The sequence below is a fragment of the Mytilus californianus genome, unplaced genomic scaffold, assembly GCF_021869535.1.
Source record: "Mytilus californianus isolate M0D057914Y unplaced genomic scaffold, xbMytCali1.0.p SCAF_9, whole genome shotgun sequence".
In the NCBI taxonomy this organism is placed as follows: domain Eukaryota; kingdom Metazoa; phylum Mollusca; class Bivalvia; order Mytilida; family Mytilidae; genus Mytilus; species Mytilus californianus.
The window spans coordinates 88,691,565-88,714,823 of NW_026262745.1; the positions used below are offsets into that span (position 1 = coordinate 88,691,565).

Sequence of the window (23,259 nt, forward strand, 5' to 3'; positions counted from 1 at the left end):
CATTTGTCATTTTGGGGCTATTCAATGCTTACTTTCTGATTTGGTTTTGCACACTCTCGAAGGCCTTACAAGACCGCTAGTTGTTAACTTTGATGTCATTTTGGTTTCTGGTGGAGAGTTGTCTTATTGGCAATTATACATTATCTTTCTATTTTTATATTTTAACTTTGAAGCGTAATTGTAATAAAGCGGCTGAAAAATTTTTGATACAGATATACAAAATTAAAACATAATATTACATGATTGCTGGATTATTTTTACCGTATTTAAGGAAACATATGCATGAGTTAAAGTGGAAAAGTAAATAATTTCATATCATTTGGCAAATTTTTTTGAAACTTATCCGCCAAGAAAAGTATTCAAGGGCACAGTAGTTAGTAAGATACAATACCTGATAATCCGTACATTTAGTATATGAACATTTTACCTTCAACCAAGAGAGGTGGTTGTATTATCAAACACATCATGTTGTAAAGATAACTTGAATAAATCATAAAAGTTGACATATATGACCTGTGGTACGACATAACCATATCAAATCTAATGTATCGGCCTTTTCAAGTGACCGTCAAATATAGCGCTCTCATTCCAGTACCAACTATAGCCTAGCCTATCAAGTTATTTGATTATTTACTCATTGTATTGTAGGCATCAGAACGCATTTTGTAACTGCCACTTGAAATATTCCAACAGCAGTTAGAAGATGAAACTGTTCAATTTACTTTTAAATGTCATGATCAGAAATATTATCACCTTGTTGATGCTTCTCGTAACACTTATATTTTATGGGGTTGTCAGTTTATGTTTGATCTATGAGTTTGAGTTCCCCCTGGTATCTTTCGCTCCTCTTTTAAGCGTATGTTGATGACTAAAAAGTAATAAACTCTCTTAATCAGAAGTTTAATATTCTCTCTATTAAATTTAGAGGAATGGTGTATATCCGTGTTTTGCACAAACGTTCTTACCTTCCTAACAGTTCCTTTAAGCGATTCATTAGTATCAACTCTTGTGTATGAAATCCTGGGTTTTCCTTGCAATCTGTAAGCGAATATAACTTGAAATAATTCTAGAAGATATTGCATCTACACAAGTTATTACAATAAAGTATGTTTCAATAATATATTGTTAGATACATTTACCGTGATACTCCTCTGATTTCAACTTTGTCCTGCTGAAGCAAACAATTGTCGAGGTCAATGTTACGTTGTCGAAGAAATATATCCCACAAAATGATTATTTAATTCATTCGATAAGGTAGATATTAAAAAAAATAAGGAGATGTGGTATGATTGTTAATAAGACAACTATCCACCAAAGTTCAAATGAAGTAGATGTAAGCAATTATAGGCAACAGTACGGCCTTCAACAATGAGAAAAATCCATACCGTTTTGAAGACTGTTTAGCTCTACCAACACTATTGTTTTACCACTGGATAGTTTGCATGACTACGATATTCAAACACAAGAACTTAAAAAAGAGCATCACTCTCCCATTCAACTCAAATCGTTAAAACACGTTCTCCTGTATAAAATGCGGGTAAAAGTTATGAAGGGATTTTACTAGCAATGAGTACATTTCATGTAATTCATTTAAATCATTTTTTTATACAATACAATTGAAAAGGAAATGAGGAATAGTTTATAGTCAAAGACGTCTGACAGTAGTTGACTATGAGTGGCAGTGCATAAATGAGTGGTTTAATGAACGACGTCCCCGTCTTCGTCATTTTTAGTGCATTGATAAAGATATGATTTATCTTAAAAATGTATAGAAGAAAAGAAATCTGATATGGAAGATGTGCACTTAAAATTTTAAATGATACATTAGCACTGATCTATTTTATAAATCATACCAAACTATATAATATGGGACGATTAACTCAAATGTGGTCTAAAACCATTAATTAAATGTGAAGGGACATTATATACCCGTTTTTATATGTTTTAGAATGGTTTAGAATTAAGATCAAACTGTTGACGACTGTTTGGAAAAGATGAAATCTGCCATTTCCTTCATAAGAAGCTTTAAAAAATCATAAAGCAATATAGGCGATGATAAAAGGAGGAAATCTGTTAATTAACCATTTATTTTTTTTCTACGTGTTTTGATTAATGGGATTATACAGATATAAATATCATCAAGATAAAAAAATATAAAAATGTACTTGGACTAATTAACCTTACTTGAAAAAAATGTATGACATGTATAAGCCCTTGCTATAGATGCCTTAATATTTGCAAATCAAATGTATTCAAAATAAAATATAATCTTCATCACAGATTCCTCGGATTAGTTTCCCAAATATAGTTTCCGTAAGATGTTCATTATGTACTTAAACTTCATGTGTCACATGTTGTTAAAAATGAAATGTTTATATTGAATTCATACTATTTTGGTATATTATAATTTATACTTGACGAATGTAAAATGATCAGCATAGTTAGGATTGGTAACAGAACCCATGTGAAGTTTTTTTGTCATTTTAGGTTGTAACTTGATTTGTCTGCTCATAGAAATCCAAGATAAATACAGAATTGCTCTGAATCTACATTTGCCAAACAAACCCTATATTTTGCTTACACATGGACATTATTCCACAAAATTTAGTTCCTTTGCATTGCACCAGTTGCATTTGGCTCTTAAAAGTTGAAAAAGACAGAAGTACAATGGAAGTAACAAAAGAGCAGAATGGATTTTCATAAAGCACTCCAAGTATGTATAGTTCGTTGTAAACTAATTGAATATGCATATAAATAGATCATGCAATAAAGTTAGAGATAGATGTGTATGATGTCAAGTTGATTATTATTGCGTATGTTATATATTTGACAGTCGATTTGAAAAGTTTAATAGGTTAAGTGATATATTGAATAAATCGTGTAAGAACTCAATATCCATACAGGTAATGGAAAAAGAAACACCCTCCACCCCCCCCCCCCCCCCCCCCCCCCCCTCCCACCGAAAAAAAGAGAAAAAATAAAAGAATGTCTGATTAGTCCAATGTTGAGAAGTGTGATCAGGTTTGGGATTTTTAGTAAATCTAAACCCATACAACGTAGTAATAAATCGTTTTACCTTAAAGCTTTTCGTAATGTTAAGTCATTATGCCATGCATTTTTTGTAAGGTTAAGTCTTAAAAATACCAAATGGTATTTTCCGAAATAAATCTATGACATTAAGTTTGAAATGTGAATAAACTTTAACAAAGTATTTATACATTTTATTCCACACATCATATCTTCATATTGTACCCAATACGTCATTCTGACGGAAATAAAACGAGTAATACGATCGTTACCTTCTATGGAAAAATAATGTCTAGAAAGTATATAATTATTGTTATTCAACTAATCACGTGTCGCTATTTACTGGTTACAAAACATTATTTTTCTTGGAAATACTAAGGATGTTCTACCCCAGGAATAGATCACCTTAGCAGTATTTGACAAAACATTTTGTAATCTTTTTTTTTAAATCAGTAGAACCTCTTGCAAATGTTGTCTGGTAATTTTTAATTATTTATTAAACATATATTTTAATAATAATGCGAAAGTGATATATGTTGAAATCATTTTTTTTGTGCATATCAATAAGAAAATTCGCTATAAGGATATAATCTTACACTGTTTATATGAAGGAAAGCAGTGATGCTTATTAGATATTAGAAAACATATATCATTTTGAATCTAGAAACACCTTTCATAGCGAGCTGATTTTTTACATTTAAAGTACATGTAATATACGTTCAAAAAATATGTATTGAGAAATACAGCTTTTCTGTCTAAATTTACCTCTACCTTTATCATATACCAAATTAATACATTAATCTATTCACATACATAACCTTTTTTTTTAGTTCGTTTTTACCAGTTTTTGTTCTCAATTCGTAATGTTTGGTGGTTCTCGCTGGGTACTCTGACCTCCCCCGATGATACTGTCAAGGTCGAAGAAAGACTCTAAACAAATACAGCTGACTATGCGGTATGGGCTTTGCTCATTGATGAAGGCCGTACGATGACCTATAGTTGTTAATTTCTGTGTCATTTGGTCTCTTGTGAAGAGTTGTCTCATTAACAATCATATCACATCTTTATTTTTATACATATAGGGAACTTATTCCTAAATGATTTTTACAATCTGAACCTTTTTATTATAACTGCGTTGTATATATTATTGCAGTTTTATACCAGAGAAAGATCAATATGTCACTATCGTTGTATTCATAAATTTGCAAAACGAAAATCTTGGTGTAATATCCTACTTAAATATGTTTACAAAAATAAAGATTACACATTAAAAATTTCGTCATATTTAGTTTATCTATAATGGCGGAAAAACGCATAGGTGCATTCGTTTTCTTTTCTTTTGTTATGTAAAAAACAGCTTACAAATACAATGCACATGTAGGAATGTAGATCTTGTAGGTAAGTATCAGATACTATTTTCACCTTAATAAGTTTCTGGATGCAACTGTGTAATGATTAATGTTTCAGTTTCGTCAATGAATACACAGAGTGATTGGTGAATATACATATATGTGAAAACACTATTACTTAATACTCCATTTTTTTAAACCCACTTATAAACGAATATCAACGAATGAGAATGCGTACTGTTAAAGTATAAGGATAGCTAAATTCAGCACATATACAATCATTTGAACTGGGAAAATAATAACCCCTAATTTGCAGATTTGTAAAATTGGTGATATTAGTGTATTCAGTTGTCCCTCTAGGCCAACATTTTATCATCTTGATTTGAACATTAATTATAATAAGATACAGTCTACTTCGGAACTCAGGTATAGACATTTCAATAGTTTACCTGCTTTAACAGATTATTAATAAAGGTGAGATACCGTGTACGTCGGAACTCAGGTATGGACATTAAAATATCTATAAATAGTACACATTTAAGAGTAAACAAACACGTTACAAACTTCCTTACACATTTTGTATTTTGAATCAGACTCAATTCAAACCTTAACATTTTCATCGATACATATCATTATAATCATATGCGTAAAATTAATCCACATATGGTTGCAATTTCCGTAACTTCTTGTTTTACTTGTCCGAAGTCGATTATTGATTAGACATAACCTGTGTCAAGGTAACTTAAAAAAAACCCAACCAAAATGGCACAATCCGCTTCGAAGTCCTGCGATATCTGTATGAGCGGACCAGGACATAACTATTGTGAACAATGCGATCAATGAATGTGTGGAAATTGTAAAACTTTACATTTAAGGTCAAAAATAAGTATAAATCATACTTTTCTTAGTGGGCAAAATATAAACCCGGAAGAAAAACTGTTATGCAAAGAACACACCGAAAACTTCATATTTTACTGCATTGATTGTGCTATACCAATATGTAAAATGTGTATTGTAAAAAAGCACAAAAAGCATGAAACGTCTGAAATCAACGAATCGACACAGGAATTACAGGCTGAAGTGGAAAGGGCAATTAACTCGAAGATTAAATCCGTCAAAACAAATCTAGCCAAAATTGAACAAGGCACTGGAAAGTACCAGAGCGACGTAAAAGAAGCTATTCGTGTTATTACAGAAGATGGAAAACAGATGAAGCAGTGGATTGACAAAAAAGTTCAAGCCCTCATTACATCATTGGAAGAAAAAGAGACAGCTAACGTGAAGGTCTTTCAATCAATAAGAACTGGGTTTCAAAATGATTTAGAGAAGTTCCAGAAATGTCAAACTGCCTTTACCGAGAGCCAGAAAGTTACCGATGCTACTAAACTTCTGACACGATTAAAACATATTAAATCCGAGTTAGATGTTGGCGATGAAAAGCAGCCACCGGTCATGCCGACTATGAAATATAACAAAAAGAATGTATCAGAGCGAGAAATATTCAATCTATTTGGAGTCATATCGTTCCAGTAAGTTATTAACTCTAGACAAGTGTTGTTATGCCAATAGTTTGTTTTCACATATATTCAGTTAATTATATAATTAATGAATAAATGACGTTGTTATAAGTTAAAATGGTTTGGTTAATATTACACATTTGAAATTCGTATCTCGCCGTGACGCATCTACCGTTATATTTACATGCTTTCCATGTTACACTCAGATGAATTAGAGATAACACGTGATGCACATGTACAATTGCATCAAGTGATTACTAAGGCAATTACATTAACAGGGAGGTACACATATGGGTGATACACACCACTCTTATACCGATCCTGGGTCTACGCTTTGCTCAGCAGGATTTGACAACACTCCGTTCTACTTTCTGTTCTAGTAGTAATGAGTACATGAGTCAATTAAATTTCTGCCTCAACAGTTTTCAAGATGTGAATCATTAAATCAGAATCCTCAAAGCTCTTTAAATCAGAAAGTAGACGTTGCTTTGTCAGATCTTTGTGAGTGAAGGTTGAACACATGATCATTAATTCAATAATTTAGAACATAGACTTACGGAAAGTAGTGTAAATACAAAACACTAATATCAGAGGCATAACGATACATGCATGAATCTATGTAAAAGCATTTGTGTTTATTTTGAATGTAATTTGTAACTATCTTAAACAAATTGTGTAATCATATTTTCCTTTTCGAAAAAAATTAGTAATAATTTTATTCACAATTTTGAAAACAAGATTTCAAAAATTCACTTGAATTTTAAGTTTTATTTTCAAGTTCACACGATTACTTTAGTTAACTGTGTAGTTATATACAAAATATAAAAATTAGCTTCTGAAAGGCTGTTCACATACACAAGTATGAAAAAGAACATGACTAAACTGTTTACTGACAAGCTGTTCACGCTACATTAAAGATACACTTAAACTTGCAAAATAATGTACGAAAACACAGCACACGATAAATGCATAAGCTAATGCTCATGGTGTACAGTGTAAACAAATACTGAACACAGTTAAGACACTCGTTGCACATTATATTACAAAGAACCGGACAAACACGCTACACAGCATTGCACCATATGGTGTGCAAGAACACAGTCGCTGGTAAACGAACGACACAATAAGGGCCCACGTAAGCAAAAGATATATGAAATATGGAAAACGCACATACAGTAGACTGGAAGGACTTGAAATTGAAAAATCTTTTAAGATACGCGTTATGGGTTTTAGCGTTAACGATTAAATGCATTTCCATTTTACACCATGAACTCATATAATTGTAGTACGAGGAGAAATATGAGTACCTATAAATATTTCCTTTTTTTTGCTTTTCTTCAGAGAAATGGTTTACAGTGTAGAGCAGACGCCAAAGAAGGATACCAGGTATGTCCCTTATAATTAGAAGATACATCCTAATTTATTAAACAGAACAGTCCTTTTATCATGTTTTTGGTTAAGGGATATTCACAATAAACTTTGAACAACATATTGAACGTATCAATGTTCTTCAATATTCGATTGACGAAATCTCTACACTGATGTTGTGGTCATACATAAAGTGTCATTTTCAATTGTTTGCATGTATCTTATAAATCGAGCAACATGACACTTCACCATATAAAAATTGGGACGAAGCAATGTCCTTTGAAAGTGCTAGCAGTTTCTCTTCCACAAGTGACATCAGTCATATTATAACTGAGAAATAACTATAACAAATAACATGTATAAATGCGTCACTAAATACAACATTCAAATTAAGAAGAAATACAGGTTTTATTGTAATCATTTCATGTTTATGTTTTGCAGTTCAGCGTCATGGTGTAGGCGGTAAATTCAATACATATATGAATGTAATTACCGATATTGCATTTGATATATAAAACAGTGGTTGTTTTGTAGATTGTATCCATATCTGTATATACACTTATTCAATGACTGTCATTTTATAATAGCAGAACAGTCACTTCTGCCTTTGTACAGAGTCATTACCCACTAAGAATTGATTGAGTTTCTGTAGCTCATTTATATGCGTTTGGTAGTATTTTTGTTTACTGTTGTTGCCTGTTCCTTTTTTTCTCAAGGTAACATTTGTTACTTTTTTCGCATGGTATCATCTGTTCGTGCCAGGTGAGCTTTTCTCATCATTTTTCGTCCGTCGTCCGTCGTCCGTCGTCCGTCGTCCGTCGTCCGTCGTCGTCGTTGGTTGTCCTTAACTTTTACAAAAATCTTCTCCTCTGAAACTACTGGGCCAAATCTAACCACACTTGGTCATAATCATCATTTGGGGATTTAGTTTAAAAATGTGTCCGAAGACCCTGTTTGCCAACCAAGATGGCCGTCATGGCTAAAAAAAGAACATAGGGGTAAAATGCAAGTTTTGTCTATTATTTTGAAAACCGTTATAAATAGAGAAAATCTGATAGGGCAAAAACTGTTCAGAATGTTGAGCTCTATCAATTGTTCATATACGTTATAACTGTCAGACAACTTCAGATAGGAGTTATTGCCCTTAAATGACAAATTTACCATTTTTTTTTTTCGTTTTGTCTATATATTGAAAAATAGATAGAGAGAAACTTTAAGTTGCCAACACGATCAGCAAGACAAGTTCTACAAATAATTTTGATGGTCGAATTTGTCAGTCGACTCCTTATTAGAATGTTGCCCTGGTTTGAAGATTTTTACCGTTTTATCGTTTTTGCCTTATAATTAAAAAAAAATTAATAGATAGATAGAAACTTAAATGAGCAGAAATGATCAGCAAAACAAGATCTACAATTAAGACAATTTGGAGAAAATCGTCCAACGACTTTTTATTGGAGTTATTGCCCTTAAAGATGATTTTTACCATGTCTTGCATTAGATGATAAAATTATGATAGATAAATAAACTCATCTTAGGTACCAGGATTGAAATTTTGTATTTGCACCAGAAGCGCGTTTCGTCTATAAAAGACTCATCAGTGATGCTCGAATAAAAAAAGGTTAAAAAGGGAAAATAAAGTACGAAGTTGAAGAGCATTGAGGACCAAAAATTCCTAAAAGTTTTGCCAAATACAGCTAAGGTAATTTATTCCTTAGGTAGAAAAGCCTAAGTATTTCATACATTCAAATTTTTGTAAACAGTTAATAGACACTTTAAACCACAAAAATGATAAAAAAAAGGCAAGATCTACTAAAAAGTCAAATTTTGCCGATATAGTTAGTCGACTGTCACTCTTTAAATGAGTGATTTCCCTTAAATGAGGATTGTTTTTACCCTCTTTTGTGTTTTGAGTAAAAACTAAAGAAGATAGAGAGAACTTAAACAGACTAAAGTATCAGTAATACAAGATCAACATAACAGAGATTTCTGTCATGAATTCTATTCTCGTCTATAATGTTGTAGAGTATCCTTTGTTAAATATGCACATAGACCAAGGTGAGTGGCACAGGCTCTTAAGAGCCTCTAGTTTCTCCTGGTATCATATGTTCTTTTTTCTTATGGTATCATCTGTTCATCTTGGACTGATTTATTTGGGTTGTCCCATTCATATATTATTTACTTTTGCGTAAAACATTAGATGTAAGATTTGTGATCTGGTCGACAAAGGTATTTATTTTACAAAATCTTACATCTCCCTTATATAGTTTGTATTTCTGTAAATATAGAAAATGTAATTTCCCATAGGAACTCCCTTAACGACTAAAACTGTGCCACCTTTTACTATGAAGTTTCGTAAAAAGTTATATCCTAGAATGGGAAGTTGATACTATTTTATTCAAAGGTCAAAGCATAGGGCTGTGCTGCATATTTTCAACATTTATATGCCATGAACTTCTAAGAGTTTAAACTTATACTATAATTGTGCACTACCCTTCCATTCACATTAGGTCTTTCTCAGAATTCAATTCCACCGCCTATCATGTGCATTTATACTGGTATCATTCCGAAGTTATGTCTCTATGAGATGAAACATAGAGATCATATCTGGGAACCAGTACGTAACCAAAACACAATATCTATGAATAGTATATATCTCCCAAAAAGAGGCGTGGTTTGTGAAACAGCTGTATTGACAAAGTGCAACCTATAATATAGATTAATCAAATGTTTTTGATTATGATCATTTTCAATAGCTCTTTAATGTTTAAAAAGTATGATACCATAAACTGTACCAACTAACCTTTACCAGATGCGCATGTTGACAACTAATGTTCTTTTAGTGATGATCGATGCAAAGTGTTTGGTGTTTCATTTCTTGGAGTACAACACGTGACCTAGATTAACGCACAGCAAGTACCATCGAATGTTAAAGAATTTGGGCGTATACATTTTTGAGATAATAACAACAACGATGCAAAAATGTTTAACCAAGAGTGTATAAGATATTTTTTCCTTGAAACCCTCTCGGGTCAACCTTTAACTTTAACATAATTCACTATAATAATGAATGGAATATAGTGTAAACTGATAATGAATAGAAGTAAATTTAAAGGTATGGAGATTTGGTATAATTTTCCAATGAGACAGTTTGTACACGCATACACTATGATTTGCATATGTCATATTGTGTACTTTTTAGTGTACTCATAATAATCAATATATGTTCCCTATTATGTGTTTAATTTTGGAAGGAAACATTTTTTACTTTGAGCAGATACATACGGAGTATATATTTTGTTTTACTTTGCACAGAAGCATACGAAGTATATATCTCCAAGTTGATACGATATTCCCGGGCTTGTATTTCCTATCATTTTTGCCTTGATAGAGGGTTGTTTCTCACAATGAAGCTATTAAACCAAGAGTTCGAAATGGTGAAGTTTTAATCATCCCTTCGTAAGTTTGACGAGCGCAATCACGAGTTGGTTGACCGTTATGGAATATCCGTTTCACAGATGATAATGGATATGTTTCTAAAGTCGTAACTACAATACCATCCCCTTTTCCCGAATGTGACCTACCGAATAAGACTTATTACCGGGTTTGTACTAACATGAGCAACCTTACGGGTGCCACATGTGGAGCAGGATCTGCTTACCGTTCCGGAGCACACGAGATCACCGCTAGATTTTGGTGGGGATCGTGTTGCTCAGTCTTTAGTTTTCTATGTGGTGTTTTGTGTACTATGGTTTGTTTGTTGGTCTTTTTCTCTTTAGCCATGGTGTTGTCAGTTTATTGTCCACTTATAAGTTTGAATGTTCTTTTGGTATCTCTCTTCCTCGGTTGAATTTAATGTATTCTCTTAACAGTCAGAGCTAATCATGAGCTGTCGTCAGAAAATGATGACAATGAGTAAAAACCATTAAAATTGCACCATTATATATGTTCATCCTAGTTTAGATTTCAAACATTTGGTATTTAACTAGAATGATATCAGTATGTTTTTTTACTTTCTATAATGAATTTGATTAATTATAACACATAGGCTTGCACACAATAAATGAACAACGTCATACAGAACAGCATATTTACCACATCTATAATTTATTCTACTATGGGTAACTCCAGTAATTGTATTATTATCCTTATCGACGGTTTTGAGTGAAATGTGTTTTTTTTTTAAGTTGCTTTTCATTACATAATTTGTAAAAGCATATAAGTTTAAAAAAAACCTCCTGAAATGTTGTTTGGTAAATAGAGTATTTTAAAACTATTAGCAAACTATCTTTTTTTTAACAAAATTCAATTTTAGATTTTCAAAGTTATCAAATAAGTAAAATTTGATATTAAAAGGCATTTAAAAAAAAAATTGTTTTTCAATTTAAATGCATTGACATCATCGATAAGACAAAATTGAAGTCAGTGACAATGAAAATTAAGACAATAAATACAATATTTAACTTAAGTTAAAAGACAAAGTATTTTTTTATGGTTTATTGTATAAGACTATAGATTTTATCAATATATACATACATATAAAGACGATATAAAAGTGTTTTTTTTTATCTTTTGTGGGGGTATCTTATTAATTACTTACTATGTTGAAGTTAATGTATGGAGTTGGATGCTTCTAACATCATGTGGATATATTTTTGAAACTAATTGTAAATACAAGGTTAAAAGTGGACTACATTTTAAGTCTTCCATTACCCCTGGATAGATGGTTAATATTGTAAACAGGGACCATTAGCTTGTTACCTGGATACAGGAAATATTTAGAAATAAAACGTTTATATGTGTACAAAAAAGAGCATTTCAATGTGTGTACTTTCAAAAATCAAATTTTTGATGCAAGCTAAAAACTGCAGACCATTAAAGGATTCAGACCACAAATTCAAAACCTATCTGTTCAACAAAACTTTGTAATTTTCAAAGCTGTCTATATATTTTACCTTAAGTTTAACTTCATAGAAACCAGGTACTTGCTGTTCGGTGTGAGCCAATGCTCCGTGTTATGGCCGTACCTTGACCTATAATGGTTTACTTTTATAAATTGTAACTTGGATGGACAGTTGTCTCATTGGCATCTTCCTATATCTATATATTGAATCATACATGCATCACCTTTCTAAATGACAATTTTCAACCCATGTTTAAAGTCTTCTTACGAAGAACTCACGTTCGGAACCCAAGTACTACTAAAAATAACCCCCGGTTTTCTGGAAATTCTAAATTATAATTCCACCTTATGTAATAAAACTGTATTTTGATTGGATAAGAGAAATTGTATTTTTCACCAATTTTCTATATATTGAGAATTTCTTTTCGATGCCGATATTTTTGTCTTTAGGGAATTCCATGTGCCGGAGTATGTCCTAACAAATATCACGGCAGATAGGAAATACCATGTCTAAAAATAACGCGACGTCCGAAGACCTCTAGACTTTCATTGAGATGGAGGTAAACAAATTTCCTTCGTCTTACGGCACTCGAAATTTGTTTACCTCTCAACCGGTATTTTTTTTGGCAAATACTCCTTATAAGCAAGATATATGTATATAGTATACTATGGAGTGCGATAATCCTTAATTTTCAATGCAAACTCATGGATAGGTAAATTTAAGCTCAAAATGGTCTACATATATTTCTCTTTCACCAAAATTTCCATATGTGTAAATTTTTGGTTAGTTTAAGTAAAAAATGACATCAAACGCATCATTTTTTTGTCAGGGAAGGGCTACGTTAAGATATGTTCTAAATTGTAATGGGTGATTTGGTGGTCTGACACCTATGACAACTCCAAAAAAGATCTTTTATGGTCTCTGTTATTTTTTTACGGTATTTACATTTATTACTTTTGTTTATTTTCATCTTATTAAGTAGTGTTTTAGTTTAAAAAAAATCGATGGATAATTCTATATTGGAACCAGCAGCGCTTTGTGTTAATAATATACTTTGTACATAAAGGGTATATTTTTTCTAGTTGATACCTATAAAATAAAGATGGTTTCTCAGTTTTCCTTTGCAGCAAATGTAATATTTTTCTCATTCAATTATTGATCACCTTACAGATGTCCTTTGAATTTTTTTTTTTTATCTAAAGATATTGCTTATATTAAACGGTAGCATTGCTTGAGATCTTTTCACCTTTGTGTCGATGTTAATAGCTTTCAACCTCTCTTTAAGTAAGTGTGCTAGTCCATTCTTTTTAAATTGTCCCAATTGAGATAAAGTTGGAAATTTTTAAATGACATTATTTTCTTATGTACTGTCGTAATTCAATCTTTAGCCCAGTTTATATAATAAATACGTTCTCCCTCTCACAAGGGATAAGATATAATTTTATAAACATATATTGGTTTTCGAATTTCAAAAAGGGATTTCCATGCACCAAAAACCTTCTGCCAAACTTTAGTTGTTGACCTTTGCATGGGCCCAATGAAACTTAGTTCAATACAATATATTCGCTCCACAAAAAAAAAAACCCAAACTTTTCTTACCCACTTTAAATGGTGTTAAACAGCATTCTTTCCATGTAAGTGTCTGTCGCTGTATAAATCCTTTTATATTAAACAGCTGATTATGTTCACTACTAAGACGTTGATAATTGCAACATGTGTGCATTGTATTGGAAATTTTTCAAGATGAAATAAATTAAATGGACATTCTGTGAAAAACATGGAGTGACCTATTGAATAGATATTTAAACAAATATAGCAAAACACACGCACATTTTTTTAATATGGTTATGTGTATTTATCGTTTCATGTTTTCCATTTCATCAGTTTATATTTTCATTTCTCTGATTTCAGAAAACCGTCAACAAAGACATTGTACAGATACGTATGCGAGTATTGTGGGTAAGAATAAAGTTCTTTCTGGGTTGAATGTGAGAAGATGCTTGGATATGCCAAGGTGTTATTAAAAACACTCCCTCTGATGAATACCAATAAGGGTTAGCTCTGATAATCTCAGGTAAAAAAATTAGTTATACTCTGACTAGAAAATACACTGCACAACATAGAATAAATAAAAGTTTAGAAATATGAACTGAGAACAAATGGGAACAACCTGACACAAGACCAATTCAAAGATTAAATAATTTAGAAAGCCATGCACCATAGGTTCAGAACGATAAAAACGATAAGAGAAAAGAAAAAGACTGAAAAAAGAAACAATGATGGAAGAAAAGGTCTAATAAAACCAGAAAATGAGAGGAAATGAAGAAAAATATGGCAAATAACTCATTTATAATAGCGTTGTTCCAATGTACTGTATACGAAAGGAAACAATATATTTTGCAAGATTACTTTCAACCCTATGCAAATCATTATTTAACCATATATAATAGATGAAAACCAACAGTACATAGCACACGTTTTCAAAAGTAATATAGCAAAAATACCGAACTCCAAGGAAAATTCAAATCGTAAGGACCTTTATCAAATGGCAAAATCAAAAGCTCAAACACATCAAACGAATGGAAAACAACTGTCATATTCCTGACTTGGTACAGGCATTTCCCTATGTAGAAAATTAATTCGATTTACCTTTCGAAATTAATTTGAATAAAAATACGTTTACAAAAGATACTTGTCTATTCATTTTCAGGGGAGAAAAACTTTCTGAGTAAGTATCAGAATATATCTACAACTACATATTGAGCATCAATCATTCATAAATTGGGAACGACTTAAGTTAAATAAACATGTATTTTGACTAAAGTTGATGAAAATGTTTGGTTCATTTACTTGGTGTCACTTTAATCAAGGAAAATGATATAAAGCTTTATTTCAAAATACAGTAACTCGACCAAAAAAAAATACAGATATTAAGATTAAATAGAATAAGAGTTGATGTGTGCTTTGAAATTGTATTTTTTACAGACATGCTTTCTGTTACAGGAAAATAACATGTGGCAAATACGAAAATGAACAACATATAGATCAGGTCTTACAGACGATCATCTGTTGATTATTTAAAAAAATATGATTTTTTTTAAGAAAACTTACATACAAATTTCTTTATCAAAACAAAAGTAAAACAGTGTAATGTAACAGTTTTGAGTTAACTAACGTAATTACTGTTAAATGTATTTCAATTGTAGCTGAGTCTTTTATCATGTTTTTGTTTTATAGAAAAAAAGCTAAAGAGTGAGTATACATGTATAATATTTTATAAGAATAATATGTAAAACCTTTTAATTCAGTTAAAAACATTAAATTGACTTTACAACCTGCAATTCCATTTAAAACATTAGCTTCTGTAAACGTGCATACATTTTTTTATATAAGTTTCTAAGATAAGTGATTTTAAAGATATTGTGAAATCGTATAAGATAGATAACACAAATTTAAACGTCTTTCTAATAAAACACTTATCAACTGTTAATGGTTAATGTAGAGGAATGCATATCTAATCTTCAAGCAAATGTGATTTCCACATGACTATTTAGCATCATTGACATGCAATGGTTATCAGTTTTCGTTTTTATTTGTCTTATGATTTGCATTTCACAAGTTATATCAGGCCACCTTGACACATCCTGTGTTTATTTCTTCGATACTTAAAGTCAAGAAACCAGGATTCAGTCTTTTGCAATACATTGCATATCATATCAAAAATTGTGTTTTTGAATCCGATACTAAAAAATCCTATAACAAGTATAAAGGGATGAAAGAGTCCAAAACATCAACTAAATATACTTCATTCATTTTGAGGTTTTGGAACTATTGGTAAGGTCGCGTTGTGGTTAATTTCGTTAAAGCTATAACACTGGTGTACAAAAATCCATTTCCTTAAAGAATATTTGTCCTATTTAAATAATTTGTTTTGCATTTTCTATTTTTTCTAAAACATTGTGATATAGAACATATATTCCATGGTTATTCAGTCTATATTATAGAAAACGTTATTTTGTACAGACATGTTTAGAACTTTAACTTTTATGTTGGAAGATTACACTATATGTTTTATAATTGTAAAACTAGAATATTTTAGTTTTTTTTTCAATTGAACTACCAGCTTTAAAAAAGTTCATTGTTTGGCTACATTTTTGTAATCAGCATTTTCAATTGAAGTAACACAGGAAATGTCAATAATACTGCCTTTCTCTTTCATGTTTACATAGGTTTTTCTTGGTGTTCATTTGCCCCATAAGCAGATTTCTGTGTAACATTAACTTGTTTGTCTGTAAATGTTTTTAGTTATCTATCATTCTTTTACATATTTGTTAATTCTCATTCATATCTTTTCTCCTTTGGTAATATATAAAAAGACAGTTGTTGTCTTTTTCAATTTAAAACTATTTTCCATTGTTTTCATATATTAAATATGAAATTCCTTGGCATACCAAACTTACTATATCTGTATATATCACAATAAACAATTTTATCATAAAATAAGCTGTGTTTCAGTAAATACAATACTACCTATGACATACTATTATTAATGGTGGCCATAAAAACTATGTCCACAATGATGGCCCTGTTTGTCCATCATTATACCCCTTGTTGCTTAATTAATACACATCAAAACCTAATCAAGGGTAAAGGGAAATAATGATTGCATTAAAGTGACAACATTAAATAGATTACAAGTAAAGGGTCTCAGGTGCGTTGTAAATGTACATGTATATATGTCTCAGAAACAATATGTGTTTGTCAAACTTCATTACTGAAATGACAAGAAAATCAAAACTCCAATAGAATAATAAAACCATTTGAACATATAACTAAATAATATTTTTTTAGAAAAAAGTGTATCATGACTCAGTTTTTATATGTAGCTTATACTGCCATGGCTGTTTGTTTTTCTCTAAATTTAAGTTGTTTCTTACATGTATTTTTTGGCAAATGAAAAATATATGAATCTCATCTGCTAATATATTGCAAACTTGCACAGTCTCCAATCTCTATGGGTCTTATAATGTCTGCCTTTTTCTATTGAAAAAGGTGTTTTTCAATTTTTTTTCCCAAATCAAAATTGTTGAGATTTAGATATACTGATTTCCATTCAACATTGATTACCAAATGTTTAAGATTTACTTTAGGACTTTATTTATAAAAAATGTAACCAATTCATTTTTTTTCTCTATTGACATTGCATACAGCAAAGTTAAATAATTTCTTTATTGGCATATAAACATAATTAGTTTGTGACAAAAAAAAAAAAACACAAAAATAATGACACAAAGAAATAACAATTCTTTAATAAATGAACACATGAAAAAAAAAATTTAAGACCTCTGCCCTCACTTCTAAAGAATGTTTCATAAAGGAACCAATATTTCTAACATGTAACATGATATAGGGGTTTAGCTTTTGTTTTGAATTTTTATTGTTCTCGGGTAAGAGACATAATTATGAGAAGGTAAACAATTTTCAAATAGATTATCCCTTAGTTTTGTTGTTAATTTTACGATCAAGGAGGAAGTGTTTTTCATCCTTCAGCAAGAGGCTAAGTTTACATATTATTCGATTCTTGATATTGACCTCTTTCTATTTATAAATTATGGTCACTAATTCCTAAATAAGGGAAGTATTTTCTTATAGAACTTAAGCTTTCTGTCTTATCTCTTTTGTGGCTTTCTGTCTGTTGATCTATATTTCTTAACACCATGAAGCCAGTCAAATGAAAACTTTAAATAAGTCATATTGCCAAAGAATTTCAATTAATATTATTTAATAATTTTATTTTAAGTTTTGTATACAACTTGCTTTACATTTTCAGAAAAAAAAATGAAAGAAGTCTTTTGTAAATCACAGAAAAAAAAACATTACCATAAATAGCGTAGTATGTCTTTTCTGTGATTTTTTTTCCTATTTCATTGTACTTAGTCCTAGGGGGGAAATGTAATAAAAAAAACACCTTACCTCCTATGGCATAAGCATTATGAAAAAGATTGAAGATTCAAATGAATTTGCTACAATATATATAGTTCACACTGCTTGAGAAAGTGAATTAATCACATAAAAATACAAAATGTTAAGACTAGTATCACATGTATACAAATAAAAAAATACTTCAAGAACGGTAGGCTGTACAGGTCAAGTTTTGATGCAGTATGTTATTAACACACCTTTGTTAATCAATAGATAAAATCAGTTCATCTGTCCAGGTACCTAATTAGATTGAACAACCGCCCTTGGTTTATGACTCCAATTAATGGCCAACATCCCAGGTTTTATGAGCCCCAATAAATGGTCACCATTGGATGTTGAACATAGCAGATGGTAAACATTTTTCCGATATGTCACAGGTTGTACTGTACTTAAAAGATGTACTTATCGATAATTATGTAATGAGTTGTGTAATTCAGTGTTTTACAATCCACAGCATCTGATGTTGACAATTTTTCTGTGTATTGGCTGTATCATTTACGTAAATACTGTATTGTTTTATCGTAATGCATATTAAAAACGTTGTACTTATAAGTACATCAAGTTTATTTTTTGCATCTATATGTCGCGATCATTTATATAATACTATGTAGATTTATACCAAACCGAACTTTTAATTCAAATTGATATCAACATTCTATCATTTGTCAATATTTTACAGTACTGTTTGTTACATTTACTTTTACTCTTATAGCCATAACAAACTGATGATTTTCATTATACATGATGTGTTTTCTATTTTAGTTATCTTAAGAAGTAAGTATCACAAATCTTGAAAATCTTAAATATTTTACGTTCAATGAAATTCAAACACATATATTTTAATACCTACACATTTTCCATTGGTAATTATAAGAGGGGAATTTCAACACGCATAAAATGAAAACCCACACGTTAAAATGTTATATTTGCATAGCACATACAAAATCTATGGAGGTGTTATGGCCATATCCCTCATCATGGTTCATTGACTCTGAAATCTTTGCATAGTTTACTTATTTATAAGTTTATGTTTGGGTTAATTTAAAAGGAACCTCTTATTAATAAGTCAACGGTATTTAGTATTCAGTTTTATCAGCATCTGTAGTTTTTATTTCGCTGAAGGTTAATTGACACTCCATCTTTAATCATGGTTCTTTGACTTTCAATGTTTTGCATAGTTTAAATGTTAGCATTTTACCATTTCAATTATAATATTTACATTATACTATCAAAATTGTCTTGAAGTTAGATATATTTTTATACTGTTTACATAAAGGCGAGACTTATGTCTTTTTTATCCTTTTCTAAACAAAACTTTTTTTGATGAATTTGAATTTAAATCAAACAATATTTTCTGTTATATTATAATGAAAGTCAATTTTATCTGTATTTTATGTACGATAAAATTGGTATGTTCGAAATTCACTGCATGTATATGTCGTTGTTATCTTCTGAATTTGAAAACAAGAAGCTCACAATTTTTTGTCACAATATGTATCGTACTTTTTTACATAAAGGCGAGACATATTTCTGTGGCAACAGGTTTTATTAATCTCTTTGTAAAAACTTTATGGTGAAATATTTGAATTTAAAACGATAAATATTTTACTGTTATATTCCAACGTGTTTAACGAAAGTCAATATTATCTATTGTATTGTGTAATTTTATGTACGACGAAACTCACTGCATGTTGATCTTACGTGAACCAATACACATGGTTTACGCTTCCATTTATTGATAAGATTGTATGTTGATGTTTAATATAATCTTTGTGTGATAATTATACTCAAACTCTTCCAAAACACTTTCTACATCTATGTCTCAAACATCTCAGTACACCAATTATCTTTCTGTATCTCCTGTGCAGAAGCTAAATGAAAACCCTCAAACAAAATAATCTATTTGCTTTAGAGATGAACACGTGCAAAATGCAAAATTTGAAGTCAAAATTTTGGAACACTAAACGTGCGCATAACAGAGCATTCATTTTACATACAAACTAAAACGTTTTAATTATACAGGTAATTAGTTCGTAATAGTTTATTTGGTAAAACAAATAACATTTCTTAATAGTAAAATGACAAGTCGTGTCCACAGTAGCGCATATGTTGTGAAGGCCTACATGTATTCATTTTTTTGAAAAACAGTATAATAAAAAGAATAATATGTAGGTTTATTCCGCGACAATGATGATCATGTTTATGTTGTATCTTACAGTTGGTTACAAATTCAAGGACAAGGAAACTATTTGTAAGTTTCACTTTGTATATATATATATATAAACATTTAAGATGTGTTTACCATACAATATTTTATAAACTTATATCAAACCGATGAAAAACACAAAGTCAAGGTCAAAGTCCGCAACAGTTTGTGTGTTGTTTCAATGAAACAGATACCAATAAATTCAAATAATAATCGAACTCTAAGCTTATAACCTATACATTTTGGTTTTTCTCATGTCATTATAGGCACAGTTAAAGACACAATCTTGAAAATGAAACTGAAACATTCTGATTTGATTTTTGAAAATTAGAAAAGCTTATCATGATTATAAATAAGATGATTTTACTATAATATTTAAAAAAAATAGCTAATAGATAGATATATATTACTAGTTTAGTTATAATGACTTCAGTTATACTGAACTTGTGTAATTTTATTAAAGAGTTAAGTTCAATAAGAGATTACAAAGTATGTGTTACATAAATAAACGTTATTTAACGTAAGCATCACAAATGAAACGATATAAAGTTATACCTTTTCGGTGGAAAACTATAAATATTTTTGTGTTCATGCTCCAGCCTAAATGATAAATATGAATGAAATGTTATACTGTGTAAATATACAAAGTATACGGTATTTTGTTGTAAAAAATTAGAATATGAATGAAATATTTTACGTTATTTATTTTTTGTAATTGTGCTATATTTTAGCGACTGTGAAAACTGTGAGTAAGTTTATTTTATGTTTATGTTTATTGACCTTTCCTTTTTTTTAATTATCTTTGTGTTTGTTTTCCTTTCCATTTGTTTTCCTGCGTGTGTTTTATTTTCAATCAATTATGTTTCGCACGAAATATCTTATAATGGTTGTATTGTACTTTAAGATTCTGTTCGTATAATTCAATCAAATTTTAGTTTTATATGTTATGTAATATTTTCTTTTTCATCGCGGTATCAAAGTACAAACATGACAAGATTGGTATTTTATTTTTACCTGCGTATAGCAAACAGTAATTTATTCAGATTGTAACATGAATATGAAACAAATATATTATCCTAACAAAGGAATGCAATTTTATTTTGGTAAACATTTGTTTTTGATCGTATTGTATGAGAAATTTGATTTAAGCATTGAATTTGACATTTCGATACATGTCATAAACATTTGATACCTTTTAAGGATGTGCGGACAAAACAATACATACTAACTTTAGAACTTCAAAAGTCAAGAATTGTGTGCAGGTCGAATAGCTTGACATTGATTTTATATAAGTTGTAAAAATACTAACTCCATATATGGTGAAGCTAAATCAACATACTATAAACATGTTAAGAATATAAATAGATATAAGAAGATGTGGTATGAGTGCCAATGAGACAACTCTCCTTCCAAGTCATAATTTGTAAAAGTAAACCATAGCATACATGTACACTAGAGGAACAGAAAACCCAAATCTGATGTTTAAGGAACATTGTAAACAACAACTATATATGGAAATACTCTATTAGTTGTCGAAAAAGTTCCTGGACAAGTCTTGATAATGGTGTCATTTAAAGTATTTGTTTAATACATTTATAAAACCTATGCAAATTGAAATATCAAACAAGACAATCTAAAATAAGCATCTCATTTTAACGTGATATATGTTTAACACAAGGACAACAACAAACATCCACTGTCGTTGTCCTTAAATGCTATTTATCTGCTGATAATGACACTAGTTGTTTTCTTACGAGAAAAGATGACTTTGAAAATGATTAACAAAATATTAAATATAAGTATGAATGTATGTTCTGCTATGTAATTGTATGTTTTAGATGTCAAAGGTGGTTTTCGTGCATGGAAGAGAAGTAACAGAACACTTACTGTACAAAGCAAAAATACCATTGTAGAGATATTAATTCAATAAATTATCTATTTTGACTATAAATAAATGCTGATCATATAGACCTCATTTAAATTATTTTTAGTATAGTTTTGTATAATGCATTAAATTGGACTTTAGCAGTCTCGATCGGTTATACATTCTTTCTTTTAAAATCATGTAAAAAATGTAATAGTTAATTTGAACTTATAAATAATACAAATCTACTGAATTAAACAAATATAGAGAGTGTGGATGTTTATTAAAGTATATCTAACCCCTTTCTCTTTGCCTTGATCATTTACTGTATACAAAAACAAATGGGTTCTTCTCCCACAAAATTTTTTAATTTGATTTTCTTTTATCTTAAGAAAAGAAAAAAACGTTCTGTCTTGATAGTGCAAGTATACCGATTACAGCCTTAAGATTAACACGCAAGTAAAACTAACAACGAAGATTAGTCACAAGTCGTTTGTTGGGGGGGAATTATGACAATTATCCAAAACAGAAAAAAGGGTCAACCCACATTATCACTTAAAAATGCCCCCCCCCCAAAAAAAAAACAGCTCCTATGGAGAAATCAAAATTGGACTCAGGTTATCAGCCCTGGGTTTTTGTGGGGGTTTGTGCTGCTAATTCTTTAGTTTTTTTATGTTGTTTTTGTATACTGTTGTGTCTTTTTGGTCTTTTGATGTTTTGCCATGTCTTGACTTGTTTTCGACTTCTGTGTTTGAAAGTCAATTAGTTATCCTGTATAGCGCATACATTATGTTCATTCACCTAAGGAGGTTAAAGCCATTTGATATTTTTATGAATTGCATAGTTTAGGCTCCTTCAGATGAAGGATGATGATTGCCATTTGATCTCTAAAGTTATTTCGTAGGTCTAGATAGCTTACAGATTACGATCATCACTATTGCTTCTCTTCGCATCGAGTGTTGCGATATATAGTAAAAGATTATCATTTCATTTGACATAAGGAGATGTTTGAATATTCTGATGTTAACAGTGTTCAACTATTTTT

At 30.4% G+C, this 23,259-nt stretch overlaps 1 protein-coding gene and 1 long non-coding RNA gene across 2 annotated transcripts; both read left to right on the plus strand.

The window, feature by feature from the left end:
* The first annotated feature begins 5,088 nt into the window (after nt 1–5,088).
* Nucleotides 5,089–15,549, plus strand: LOC127716012 (E3 ubiquitin-protein ligase TRIM63-like). The gene is made up of 5 exons (XM_052222125.1): nt 5,089–5,905; nt 7,235–7,279; nt 14,074–14,121; nt 14,873–14,890; nt 15,400–15,549. Exons 1-5 carry the CDS (start codon nt 5,220–5,222, stop codon nt 15,416–15,418), a joined length of 816 nt encoding a protein of 271 aa, XP_052078085.1. The 5' UTR covers nt 5,089–5,219; the 3' UTR covers nt 15,419–15,549.
* A 3,888-nt stretch (nt 15,550–19,437) lies between these two features.
* On the plus strand, nt 19,438–22,507 carry LOC127716043 (uncharacterized). The gene is made up of 3 exons (XR_007988723.1): nt 19,438–20,395; nt 21,082–21,099; nt 22,189–22,507. It is a non-coding gene; the product is annotated as an uncharacterized LOC127716043 (long non-coding RNA).
* The last annotated feature ends 752 nt before the right edge of the window (nt 22,508–23,259 follow it).